This window comes from Barbus barbus (assembly GCF_936440315.1).
Source record: "Barbus barbus genome assembly, chromosome: 42".
Classification (NCBI taxonomy): domain Eukaryota; kingdom Metazoa; phylum Chordata; class Actinopteri; order Cypriniformes; family Cyprinidae; genus Barbus; species Barbus barbus.
The window spans coordinates 11,547,588-11,561,900 of NC_136720.1; the positions used below are offsets into that span (position 1 = coordinate 11,547,588).

Consider the following 14,313-nt stretch of genomic DNA (forward strand, 5'->3'; position numbering starts at 1 on the left):
GCTATTCATACAGAATATATTCTTGTGTTTATAAACTTGAGTGGAACCACTGATAAATAAAAAGAATGCAAGGGTTCAAGACCTTGCTGAAAAAAACAGTGATGCACAGTGCAGTGGTCAAAGACTCAAGTCTTGTGCATGTTTACATAGAAAAACCGAAAGAAAAACTGCAGTGGTTCTTCTAAATAAACAGACATGATTTTGGACATTTCTAATCGTTATGATAATGTTACAATTTCATTTTTACTTGGCAAATACTCCTCTAGAGAGCTGACTTCTAGATCAATACATCATACAGAAGTATTTATCGAAACAGTAACAGATCATGTTAAATTACATTCATTGCCAAAATATTCCATAACATCATAATCAGCACATCTGTGCACAACCTATCCCCTAACTGTCCCTACCACATTTTAATACAAAGTGACACCCATAGAAAGATCATGATAAACAGGAAGGAAGTTCTTAGGTAATGTGACACAACACATTTGTGCCATTTCAAAGTTGATCTTTAAAGCAGCTTAAATACAAAGACTTTCTAAAATAATGAGCAAGAGAGACCACCGAGACAGAAACATCTGAATCAAGACACAAGAGAAGTATGAGTCACAGAGAGAGACAGGAAGTGAGAAGCAGCAGAAGATCATCCGTGGTCATCCTCTGACCTCCCGGTGATGAGACATAAATGTGAAAAGGAGTGTTCACACAGTTTCCTGTGCTGGCTGAAAGGACACCAGCATGTTCAAGATGGCTCATTACCCCATACACGACTCCAGACCATCCTCACGGCAGAATCCGCCGGTAATGATGGAGCTTCAGCAGAGGATTAATGAAGTAACGGTTGTCACATGCTGTGGCGCTGCCTGTACATATGCGGATCTGTGAAAGTTGCCACAGGACAAGACTGCAAAGGTCACCTTCAATAATCTGATGTACTCTGCACTCTGTAGTTGGGAAAACAGAGCGAACAGGCTTACAGCTTGCATATTTTGCAACCCAGGCTCAGTGGAACATATCGTTCTACAAAATGATATTATGTTGCTTCTTGCACATTTCGCAAAAGATTGAAAGCGAAATGTTCAGTGAGCAGCACTAATAGTATATTTGATTTTATCTGAATGCGAATCTGGCAACCTTTTATTAGATTGGTTGTTAAGTCTCACAGCAGTTCAGAAATGTAATTTCCAGTGGGCGATGCTAAAGGTTAATGCTCTATAAAGTTGGAAAATAATGTATCACCTATTAAAACCAAACTGATAGTGTTAATTAAAGCAAATGTGAGTAAAAAAAAACACATTAGCAGAGTCATCCATGTAATTTTAGCTTGCTTCTACAAGTCTTTAAGCTCTTTTATCATGACTCTTGCTTCACAGGACTCATACCCGAGTGTACCAGGTGAGCTACCGAGCAATTTTACCACATCGGAACAGCCATATGAAGCTGGTCATGTGATCCAAACTTAAAAAATGTATTAGCTTACAAATCATGCACTATGATAAAAGTGTTTTGAGGTCATAGCATAGTACTGTGAAAGAAACCACACAAATTAATCGTTAATCTGCCCCTGTAATCATAATTTGTGTGGAATGGAAAAAAATAATTACTTTAGTGTTCATTTCAGCTGCAGTGAATGGTATATAAGTTTTGCACATTGTTCCAATGAGCCTGTGTTTGTGAATTGAGCTTTAGATCCATGGCATGGCCAGAGATCTCGAAGTTGGCAGATTTTGGTGAAATAGTGCGGAACTTTATTCTGAACGTATGCTCTAATTACAATAGTATTATGAAGTCTACTATTGATCCTATGGCTCTGTCCCTAAACCTATAGAGCAGCTTCTTAAAGCATCATATGCACAACAGAAAGTCTGTTACAAAAAGTTGTATATTATTCTACTGCCTTCTGTTGCCTTGCATAAGTGTCCATCCTATAATGCACTTAAGGTGAGCTGGACATAGAACATGAAATAAAAGGAAGAGTGGAATTCACTTCCAAGGTGTGGCAAAATGGCACAGGAACCACTGGACAGTGCAGTGCAACATTAAATCAGTGGGTGTGATCCACTGAACGTATCCATTTAGTTTTGAGTGTAACCTGCACCAAGTGGGAAATGTACCGCAACCATTTTGAATTGATCATAGACAATGCTTTGTGACGGTAATGTTATAGGTGATCTGTGATTATTCCCAATTCAATTTCCAATTATTCCCAATTCAAGTCCTTTCCCAGTCCCATTTTCTGCTCTTATAAAATATATTTTTCTGGAAGCCGTGACACACTTTTTTCAAGATTCTTTGATGAATAGAAAGTTCAAAAGAAAAAAATATACACGAAACATATATACACACACACATCTGAAACAAAAAGAATGCAACACGTGTAGTTTAGCTATGAGTATTCTAGTTTGAATTCATTCAAATTGAACTTGTCTCTTCATCACTCTACTTAGTTGCTGCAGGAACTATGATTGGTTCATGCCTTCATTACATGCAGAATTGTCTATTACAACTGCATTCTTTATGGCACATCATCCAAAGTCCTGAATATAAACTCCAGAACATCCACTCGGCTGCATGTCTGCTATCATGACCACGTCCCCACTGTCCTTCAAAAGCTTCACTGGCTCCCAGTCTCACAATAGATATCTTTCAAAGAACTTTTCTTCATGCACTAAGCCCTCCATACAAAGACTCCTTCCTCAAAACTCAAGGTCCTTCAGAACTGTTATTGGATTTATTGTATTGCATTTGCCATTTTTATCTCTTGTAAAGCATCACTGAGTACCTTGAAAAGCTATATAAATAAACTGCATTATTAGAAATGTATTAAAAAGTTTGTTTTGTTTTTCTCATTATTTCCAAATCATACTATTCCCATAGCTATGCTTGGGTGGATCAAAATGTATTATTTATTATTTACTCATTCTTGTCTCAATCCAAAATTATATGCTATTACTGTTATTTTTTCCATGCAACATAAAAAAATGGTTTTTTGAAGATATCAGGCATTTCGTTTCTATACACTTGACTGCTTCAGATCTTGCAATCTCACAACTTGGGAATCAACTTCGGCCAGTTGCATAAACACAGCTATTACAGTAGCCAAGGAATAATCAGTCTTACTTTCAATCTCAGTAGACCAATTTGAGTTTTTATGCAACTTATTTTAAGTTATTACAAGTCTCTTTTTTTATTATTTTTTTATTTAAAAAAAAGCCAGTGTTATTTTAGTATTATTTATTGAAGAATTAAAGTATTTATTAATATTTTTTTTATTTTTTTTATTTTAATTTTACTTTTAGTATTTTTTTCTAGCTTTTATTCGTTTTTATGTATATTTAGCTTTTATTTATTTTTATAAATATTATACTTATATTTATTATACTTAAAGAGAAAATCTTTTTGTATTTTATCTTTTATTTTATTTTAACTTTATTTCAATTAATACAAATTATTTTCAATAGTTTTAGTTTACAATGACACTGATCTAAGCATGCAAGAGGCCCCAATTTATGCCCTCGTCTGTGTTAATTTTTCATCAAAAAGGATCAGTCATCAATTTTTACTGACGTGCGCTGGCAACAGAGTGATTAATGTCATGCTGACATTCTTCTGACAGCTCTGTGCCAGAGCCAAGTGGAACATGCCAGGACACTGCTCAGTTATGGATCTAGCTGTCAGGTTTTGATAGAATCTTAACTGCTTTAATAACAGAAGAGCTTTAATTTGGATCCATCGTTTTATCAGCAAAGCTTTCAAATTCAGTGCAATGGGACATATTAATGAAATGTGCCAAATGTGCCAAAACCGCTCATTTGAGGTTTCAAGATTAGTGCAAAAGGTTTCAAGTCTCCTCTCAATGTGACTGACAGAAAGGCCCTCAAACTCCAAGAGATTTTGCTCAGATTGTTGCATCTGTTGTTGTCCCATGAGCCCACAGGCTGTAATAGCTTTTGTGTCTGCTCTTCTAGTCTCGCTGGGTTCGGTTTTATTAGTTCCTGTCAGGGTCTGGCCCACTTTGCTTTGCTGTCTGTGTTCAAACAAAGTTATTATCTAATGAAGGCTACTATGGGACAGAAAGACCCTTGTTTTTGACAATTTGTGAGACAGGTTTGCAGCATTTGTCTAATTTTTCCCCCAAACAGTTGCACATTATGTAAAATGGGTATAATTTTTCATGGTCCAAAGATGAACGAGCACAATTAGCCACATGCCTGCCTAGCACAAAAAACAAATCACCGCGAGTCCTACAGAGCACTAAATATGACCAGAGGCTCAACCATCAGTAACACTCCGATCTTTAGCAACAGGGGTGTGTAAAACTACATACTAGACCTTAAGATATTTATCATATATATACGCTTTTATCATAGTCCTTACAAAAAAAATAAAAAATGATTAGGCCTATGCTAGCAATGTTCACAGCAGGTATTCACAGCATTTGAAGTCAATAATTGACAATCATTTTCTCTAATTTATTGTCAAAGGTTGTGGATTTTTTTTTAGAAAGGTGATTCTTTGATGGTTGTAGCAGTTTAGTTTTAAAGGGGGATGAATTTAAATAAAGTTTTCAGATAAAGTTTTACTGCAGGCAGCCTAACGGCTACTATTAGAGTAGCTGTCAAAATAAAATATAGCATGCTAAAAGTGTAGGGGAAAATGTCTCTAAATCCATCCATCTTAACCACTGCTTGAAGAAAAAGTAAAGCTAAAAAAGAAAACTTATTTAACTTGACTAATCAATCACTCAACTAATCAATCCTTAGCAGAGTTTAGCTAATTAGCATCAGCAGTTAGCCTGTGCTGGGAGATGCCATACAGTAAAAATACCATTATGGGGACATAAAAACTTATTTTACTCCACTGACTCTAAGTTCCAGTATTAGCTGCTAATAAACTTAGCTTGACACTAAATATTGCTAAGAGTAATAGTAGGTTCTATTATGGTTACAAAATGGTTATATGTACACCAAAGTGCATTTTAGTTATTGTCCTTTAAATTAAATGGCAACATCACAACAAAATAACAATAAAAAATCTAAAAGTAGGGTATTGGGGTAAAAAGTGCCTCTACTGCAGGGGCTAAAGGGACAATAATTTATGTGATCATAAATAGCTGACTGATGTTTCCATTTGTTGACATGACATGGTTAGATTAAAAAGGTCAATATCAATTATTAAAAGGATAGTTCACCCAAAAATGAAAACTACCCCATGATTTACTGATCAAGCTATCCTTTGTGTATATGACTTTCTTCTTTCAGACGAGTACATTCGGAGTTATATTAAAAAATGTCATGGCTCTTCCAAGCTTTATAATGGCAGTGAATGGCTGTTGATATTCAATAAGTCCAATAAAGTGCATCCATCCAAGATAAAAAGTACTGCACACGGCTCCAGAGTGTTAATAAGGCCTATTGAAGCGAAATCGATGCTTTTTTGTAAGAAAAATATCCATATTTAAAACTTTATATACCGTAATCTCTAACTTCCGCTAACTGTCATACTCTTGTTCACGAGAGAGTGGTTTTCCAGCAGATGACGTAGGACGTACGTAGGATTACAGCTGTGCAAATACAGTACATCTACTGACTGAATGTGCCAGTCGAACTGCAGTTGAGGTGAATGAGAATGCTCTCTCTAAGTATATTATAACTTCTTGATTAGACAGACTGGATCACATATACCCTGACACTGAAGACACTGAAGGCCCCAGTGAATGTGTGCCCTGTAGGTCTGCTGAACAGAGGAGCTACAGCAGTGTGATGTGTCTTTTGCTTCATGTAAAGAGAGCACTGATTGCTTTCAGTGGCCCCTCTGGCCTTCAGCGAGTCTATTTCCATTATCCTAGCAATCGATTCGCTGCAGCTCCACCATCTCTCTGCCCTTTACTGCAAACTTTACTCTCTCTCTTTCTCTGAATCACATAGTTACTCCTCTGTTACTCAAACACATCTGTGTTTTCTTTCTCTCTTTCCATCTCAGATGTTGCCAGGGCGATTGAGCTGCTGGAAAAATTACAGGAGTCAGGTGACGTTCCGGGTCACAAGCTGCAGTCCCTGAAGAAGGTTCTACAGAGTGAGTTCTGCACGGCCATTAGAGAGGTGAGACCTACATTATGCATTGCCGTCACCTCTAGAGTTTACCACCATAAAGACATCCTCATAGTTATATCACAGGAATAGTTTGCACAAAAATGAAAGTTCTGTCATTGTGAACTCACATCTTACTCGTTATTTTCTGTGGAATATAAGAAAAGATATTTAGCAAAATGTCCAGGCTGCTATTTTCTTATGTTTATAAAAAAATATCCAAGTCTTCTGAAGCCAAACCTTAATTTTGTCCAAGGTACAGCCTGAAATTTGGAATACCTTATTCTGATCGGACAATTGTGGAAATCTATGGGCTTTTTCTGCTCACATACTGAAACTTCAACTGAAACATTAACTTTAAAATTAATCAATTGTGTGTGTGTGGATATGTCAAAGTTGTTGCTCTTAACTAAAAATAAAACTATAAAAATAATTTTCATTAATTGAAATAAATTTGAATAGCTGAATAGAACTGAAAAAAAATTATTTTTACTAAAATGTAAAATTGTATTTTTTTAAATACAGTAAATTTAAGTCGCTTTGGATAAAAGCTTCTGCTAAATGAATAAATGTAAATGTAATCTGAATTACTAAAAATGAAATAAATCTAAACAGAAGTATTAAAAAACAGCATATTAATTAGCTACGAAAAAACTTAAATACTGTATACTGTTTTTATCCTTAATATGTATTGTAATATATATATATATATTATATTTTGTACTTAATATATAATAATAACGCTAAATAATTTTATTATAAATTACACCATGATTCATGGGATAAGTAGATCATTAAAGTATTTAAGTATAGACTTTCCTTTTTCCTGCTTTTCATCATTTCTTCACCTCAATGTTGTAATGTTGTGATTCTTGAATCTAATTAGTTTGCTTCATTGTGCTTAGAACTTAAAAACTGCCTATGGAGAAAATGAATGGGGAAGTCCTTCCAGAATCAAGGACAGTAAAAAAAAACAGGCAGCCACTTTTGCATTTTATTGCAGATGAAGCATCTGAGCATCAGAGGCTGTGGTAGCTATAGTAGCAATTAAATTATGAAATTAGTATCATCAATTATAGGATGGAATCTCAGCGTCATCTGAGTCTGACAGTTGTGACAGACGTGCGTTGTCCCCGTCTGTCAGGCAGAGATAGTGGCGACTGGTGCCTGTTTTACTCAGCTCCTCCTGTAAACTTGCAGAAATACAATTATTCAGAGAATGAGGTAGACCTGGGCCACCGAGGTTTTAAGTGAAGCACCAGGGCAACATCCTCACCACTTTAAGAAGTCTCCTTCATTCATTTCCATGCTCAACCACCGGAACCGCACTAGTAAACAACTACAAAACAACTACTTTATCTCACAGACAGACACATTTAAGTACTATGGCCTGAGCAGGGTACAGTTTTATCGTGAGAAATGCCTTTTCCCATTTAGTATTGTATGTATGAGCTGTACAACACAGGGCGAGAAAAGAAACCCATTATGTTAATTTGTTTGTTTATTTAATTAATTATTACAAGGATGATTATATGCTGCCTTTTAGTATGACACCACAGCTGTGCTTTCTGTCACTAGTGAACTGAGCACATATAATCATGAGCTTGTTTATTTTGAAACAGTATGGGAGGTTTGTGACCAGCTAAACAACAAAACGAAAAACAATGAAAAATATATTCACAAAACAAATATTTAGGACATCAATTTTATTTATGTATTGAAATTTTTGCCACTACTGTCAATGTCAGGTGAATTGAGAAAATGATACTTGATTTGGCATTTTTATTTTAACACAAGTGAAAAACCACTGTAAGACAAAGAGTTCACACAAAGTGAACAGTAGAAGTGAAATATGGCATTACTTTGCATACAAAACAGATGACAAAGGTGAACGAACTGACCTTAGTGCACCTGTATGAAAGCGTTGCTATAAATCATGTGTTGATACAGGAAGCAACACATCAAAACTTTTTAAGCATTTGCCACTTGCTCATCCTGATCTTTTCAGAGAATTAAGAGATCAACAGGTGGGTGCATCATTCATAAATTCAGATTTAATTTGAACTCTTTTTTACAACTGATCTACAACTATGTTCCCGGTAGGTTTTTTGTTACATTTTGAGACATTTTGTTTACATTATGTGTTTGCACTGAAACGATTTGAATATATTTTCATTGTATTACTTCAGTTATATATATTGTTTTCTCCAACATCAAAATGTAACCTATGTTCCCTGTAGGTTTTTTGTTACAGTTTGATACAAAGGTATTAAGATATGAATCTGTTTTTATTATTATTATTTTAATAAAATTGTTTTCCATTCACTTATCTTTTGAAGCTGGCTGTTTGTCACCTATGGTATCGATTTAGTATCGATACCGATGTATTACATTCTGGTATCGTACCGAAGCCAAAATTATGGTATCGAGCCATCCCTAGTGGGTAAAATGCATCAGATGGTCCATAAACGGTTTGCTTAAGTGCAGTATGTGGCTGAGATTAATGTGGCTATATCTATGCATGAGGAAATGTGCCAAAACCGGACGTGGAACATCTGTAGAGACTTGCCTCAGACTGTATATGAGATTCAGCTTATAGGTAGCAGATGACACAACAGATGAATCGTTAATTACAGTTTCATTTTGTAGCAAAGTTTCTCATCAATCAAAGAGAACATTAGTGTGTTAAAAAAATTGGTAGGACATCAAATCACACTCCCAGCATCCATCAGGTCGAGTTTCACCGAGCCGCACATGGATGCCCTATGAGCTCATTTCATGGTCTGGCAATTGCTCGAGGTATCATATGGCGCAATCTGTCTCTTACATTCCCGTAATGAGGGTGTGAAAGGACACTCGCGTGTCACAACGTCAACTCAATTTACAGCGCCAAAAACAAGGCTCGCGTGGTAGGGACAATGTCAGTATGACAAAATATGCCACAAAAATGTCCTCAACCACAAAATCTAAATAACAGAAAAATTAGATGCCACAAACACGGAGCACATCGAGATCAGTAACTATGGTGCCTAATGACAAGAGGTCTCACTCCGGTCTATTCAGATGAGTCATCAGGCTCACTTAGCCATGTGAAATCATTGCCAAAATGAGAACAACTAAAGACAGTGTCCAAAACATACCCTCTCAAAATCACTTGTGCGTCATCTCTCATGTGTCATCAAAACGCTCGTCAAGAAATGTTTCAGATTCAGTATAACTTTAGCTACAGTGCCCTCCATAAGTACTGTAACAGTAAAGACAAAATTGCTCTGCTGGCTGTGGAGTCAAGACATTTGCAAATATGATTAAAAGATGAATATGAGACAAAACTACAGAATGTCACATTTTATTATTATCGTTTCAACACATACATGTTTTACCAAATAAAAAGAACAGCACTTTTAGAGTTCATCCCACTCATTGATGTGAGCATAAGTATTGGGACAGTTGAACATAAGGCAGATATAAAAGATTAAAAGCTATAATTTAGTTGCAGATCCCTTGCGCACAATCACAGCAGTGAGTCTGTGACCCATAGACATCACCAGACTCTTGGTCTCATCCTTTGAAATACTTTTCCCAGCCTTTAATGCAGCCAATTCCAATTGTTGCTTGTTTTGGGGAGTTTCTGCCTTTACTCTCCTCTCCAGCTGGTGAAATTCATGTTCAATCGGATTTAAATCTGGAGATTGACTTGAGCAATCTAAGACTTTCCATTTCTTTGCCCTTATAAATTCCTTGACTGAACTGGCGTGGTGTTTTGGGTCATTGTCCTGATGCAATATGAAGCACTTCCCAATGAATCTGGTGGCATTTTCTTGAATATTGGTAGGCAAGATGGTTTTGTACCCTTCCAAATTCATTCTGCTACTGTTTAAGTCATCAGTAAAGTTGAGAGGGCCTCAACTTAGATAAAGGCTCATCTTTGTCTCATCGGTCCATAAACACAGTTCCAAAACTCTTCTGGCTCACCTTTGTGCTTTTTTACTTTAATCTTGCCTTTCTATTTTTGGTGCTGGTCAGAGGTTTGCATCTTGCTGTGTAGCATCTGTAATTCTGTGTCAAAGTCTCCTGAGGACAGTAGATTGTCAGAGCATCACCCCAGCTTTCTGGAAGTTGTTGGTGATTTTACAGACATGTCTTTTAGGATTAATTTTCACAGCTTTTATGATTTGTCTGTCATCAACTACTGTTGTATACTCAGCCGATCAGGTCATTGTTGGTTGCTGGTGGTTTCCAAACTCTTGATTTCTCCATGCCCTTTGTTTTTGCTAGAGCTCTAACTGACTTCCTCTTTTCTTTTAGCATCCAAATTGCTTGCTTTTCTCTCAAAGTCAGCTCCCTCATCTTCATCCTGGTTTGTGTGTGTCATCATCGAATGCAAGATTCAGAATACAGAAGTAATGGATATAACTGATACGACACATTCCCTGCTTTTAATATCTGAAGAATTAATGCAACAGGACACAGCTGATCACATAGAAAGATCTGTGAGGCAACTGCTCCAATACTTATGCTCACATCAGATAGAGCGATGAAACTCTAAAAGTGCTGAACTTCTTAGCTGGTAAAACATCTATGTGTTGAATCACCCAATAATAAAATGTGACATTCTGTAGTTTTGTCTCATATTCATCTTTTAATCATATTTGTAAATGTCTTGACTCCACAGCCAACAGAGCAATTTTGTCTTTACTGTTCCAATACTTTTGGAGGGCACTGTATATGATCAGCATGCTGCTGATTACCACAGGAAATATTTTTACACTTAAAAAGTGTGTTTACAGTAAAGTGATATGTGACGTTTATATGTTTCTGTCTGAAAATATGACAGTATATATTTTTTCTATCCACTATTAGGGAAAAAACTACTGTCAGGATTTACTGAAGACAGTGAAAAATTAGCGATGGCCAGTTATTATTGCGGCTGACTTTATTGCATATGCATTTGTAGGGGTTTCCCTTTCAGATGCAAAATTTATGGGAGGAGAGGATTTAAATGAATCATGCAACGTGATTTGCTAATGTTTGCGGTAGTCAATTTACTGGAATTTGCAGCATTATTTAACGCCCCAAAAAAGCATGTCTCAATCAGTTTGTGCCTGTGTTGTTGATTACATGTGCATGATTATCATCGGCTCTGCTTGTTTGTGACCCTATGCTCATTTGCGCTGCTCTTGGATTGTGTTGGTCATTATGGATATAAGCTGGCTCTATTTCACCCGCAGAACATTATTCGCTCATTGGTGCTTTTATGAGATTGCGCTCTCATGCTAATTTGCCCTGTTTAGTAAATCTGACCCTTAATGTTAGATATATATTAGCCTGAATTCAATTCTCATTTATAACTTCAAAAGACCTTAATTGTGATTCCTTTAAAATATGCATAATTTTTTTTATAAAGCTCATAATCATTTTTGCAGTCAGTAAAGCTAGTATGTGTTCTGCACATCAACACATATCTTATCAAAACTATTTCTTTTCATTTTTAAGTTATATACTTTTAGACAAGGTTTAAACCAGAAACCATGATTTTCAATTAGACCAATAGAAAAATACACTTTGACACAATTTGGCACATAATTTCACTGTATTTCACTTTTCACAATAAATATAAAAAAAAAATCTTCACATAATTATAAATGCAGATGTTTTTATTTGTATAAATATTACAGCTGTCAATAGAATAAAATAAATGCAATTAATCTTATGGAAAATTGAAAATGAAAAATGTGATCAAATATTGTGTTAAACATTTATTGAATACAATAAATATATGATATATATGAATATGATACATATAATTTAATATTTTAAAATTATAAGTGTGTAAAAATAATAATCTTAACCACATGTAATATACAATATAAAAAGTGAACTTAGACATAAATTAAAATGATTAATTTCCCGCCAAGTTTCTAGAAGACCCTCTAGTACACCTGCTTGCCCCCCTGATCTAAGGGCCAAATGTAAATTATTTTCTGTGGTAATCAAAGTTGTGAATAAGGCTTAATTAAACCTTGAACATTTATTTAAAACAAATATCAACCAAATGCTTTTTTACCTATTCAAGACCACTGTCAGTCCTATATATTGATCCAGTCCTAATCGCCTGCTAAGAGAAAATTAGATATTTTCATTCTTTCTGGTATCTGATCACGTTGTGGTACTGTAATGCATTTTTCAATGTCAGAAAAACAACTGGCCTGACCTACAATGATCTCTTCCAGCAACGAGAATGCAGATGTTTTTATGTTGTGAGAATGATATCCCACAGTCCAGTCTGTCAGAGAGAGCATCACAACCACAGACATGTGTATGATTTCATATGCAGCTCTCAGAGGAATACAACAACAGAGCCATTATCAACAGAGAGCTTAGTCAATCAATGCCTACGCCGCTGCTACGGGGTCAGAGATGCCAGCCTCTGTCCTTATTAATTGTGTGTGTTTATGTGGAATAGCCTCTTTGTGCTTGGTGGGATGGATCTGCAAATGAGAAGCTCTGCTGTGAATCAGGCTTCACTTAACTGCTTGACTGACTCTCAGCAGTGAGAGAAGATGGAAAGATTTAACAGAGAGGAGGGAGAACATGGTTTCAAATGAGAACAACTGAAATCATATTTCTCTTTAAAGACAGGGCACCATGGTTACACAAAGTACCTCACTGCGGCCTGTGGGTGGGTTTTTCCATCGGCGAGAGTAGTGAGAAGTCAGAGTGATACACCTGTCTGTGTTTGTGTTTGTGTGTGTGTGTGTCGAACTCACTGGAGGTAAAACAGATCTGGGTTAATAGAAGCCAAGTGAACACCCAGCTGAGAGGAAACAGAGTGATCCCTCGAGACATGGGAGACAGGAAGACAGAGAAACAAGGACTGAGCTGAGACATGATTGTAGGTAGACACAGAAAAACTGGAAGAACGACACTGTACATCTCACAAAGAACATTATTTTCATGACAATTCAGTATATTTTTTTTTTTTTTTTTACCACAAATTCTCATGTCAAAATGTGTCAAAATGACATTTTCATTATTAAAATCACCATAATAAGAGCAAATACTACCATGAGGTATGAGGTACTTAATGTAATATATCATAAATGTTTCCAATTTTGATTTTATTTGCATTGTGATGATGAGAATTGGTGGGCCAATGACATGAAAATAATGTCACAAGTAATGATAAGTCAATAGACCTCCTATAAGTGCACATTTTCTATTGTCAGATGTGATTTTTGTGGAATTTGATGTAAATATTCTCTAAAAGAAAGTATTGTTTCATTTTATTTTGCATCTACTCTATTAAATTATTTCATACTCTACCATTCAAATGTTTTTCAATGTATCTGAAAGAACCATTAATTTGATTAAAAAATACAGTAAAAGCAGTAATATTTTGAATATACAGTATATATATAAAAAAGTGGTTTAATAAAACCCCAACCCTTGCTGCCTTCCTCATAAATCAAATTACCAACCACAAATATAATGCCTTCAATAAATCATGGCATAGAATAGTTCCCAAGCTTTTCTTAATCTCGGATCACAAATAGATGTTGATGAGCAACAATCGGCTGGATTATCAGCATCAGAAACAGTATCAGAAAAAGAAAGTATGGTTTTAAGAGTTATTAGATCAAAACTAAAATAAATCTGATTTGCACTTCAAGCACTAGCTGTTTTTGTACAGAGCGTATAAATTACATGCTGAAATAGCCTGACCTTTTTTGATATTCATGCATTTCTAAGACGCAATTGCAAAACACACAATCCCCCATCTGTTGGGACACACACGTATGGCTTCTGAAAGATTTACTAAGGTCCTAAATCTATTGATTTGTTCTGTCTGGTTGCATTGATCCTTCACACATCTATTGAAGTTCAGTCATTAAAGGTTAACTAATTCAAGTTTCTTCATTGGCACTAAACATAATAAGCAGCTAAAAAAGGATGGAACTATAGAAGATTATGATTGAATAACATGATTGGTTGTTCCATGATGAAGAAAGTCATACATGTTCGAAGTTATTGATGACAGACTTTTCATTTTTAGGAGAACTATTCCTTTTACATGAGCAAACATTACTACACTTGGTGCAGAGGCTTCAAGAGGTTTCCCAAACATGCTGTATTTTTAAAAAGACGACAAGTCAGACATAAAAAAATAACAACTGAGGTAAATAAATAAGGTGTACAACATGCTGTGCTGAAAACTATTATA

At 35.6% G+C, this 14,313-nt stretch overlaps 1 protein-coding gene across 2 annotated transcripts in view; it reads left to right on the forward strand.

Moving 5' to 3' along the window:
- The window catches only part of LOC306861236 (protein lin-7 homolog A-like), a gene marked incomplete at its 5' end in the record, with an annotated part of 44,295 nt that overhangs the window by 11,201 nt on the left and 18,781 nt on the right, over positions 1-14,313 (forward strand). For both annotated transcript variants that reach the window (XM_079403393.1, XM_079403392.1), the window contains one exon: positions 5,986-6,104. In XM_079403393.1, coding sequence (XP_079259519.1) covers positions 5,986-6,104 — 119 coding nt within the window. The remainder of the gene's footprint in view (positions 1-5,985; positions 6,105-14,313) is intronic.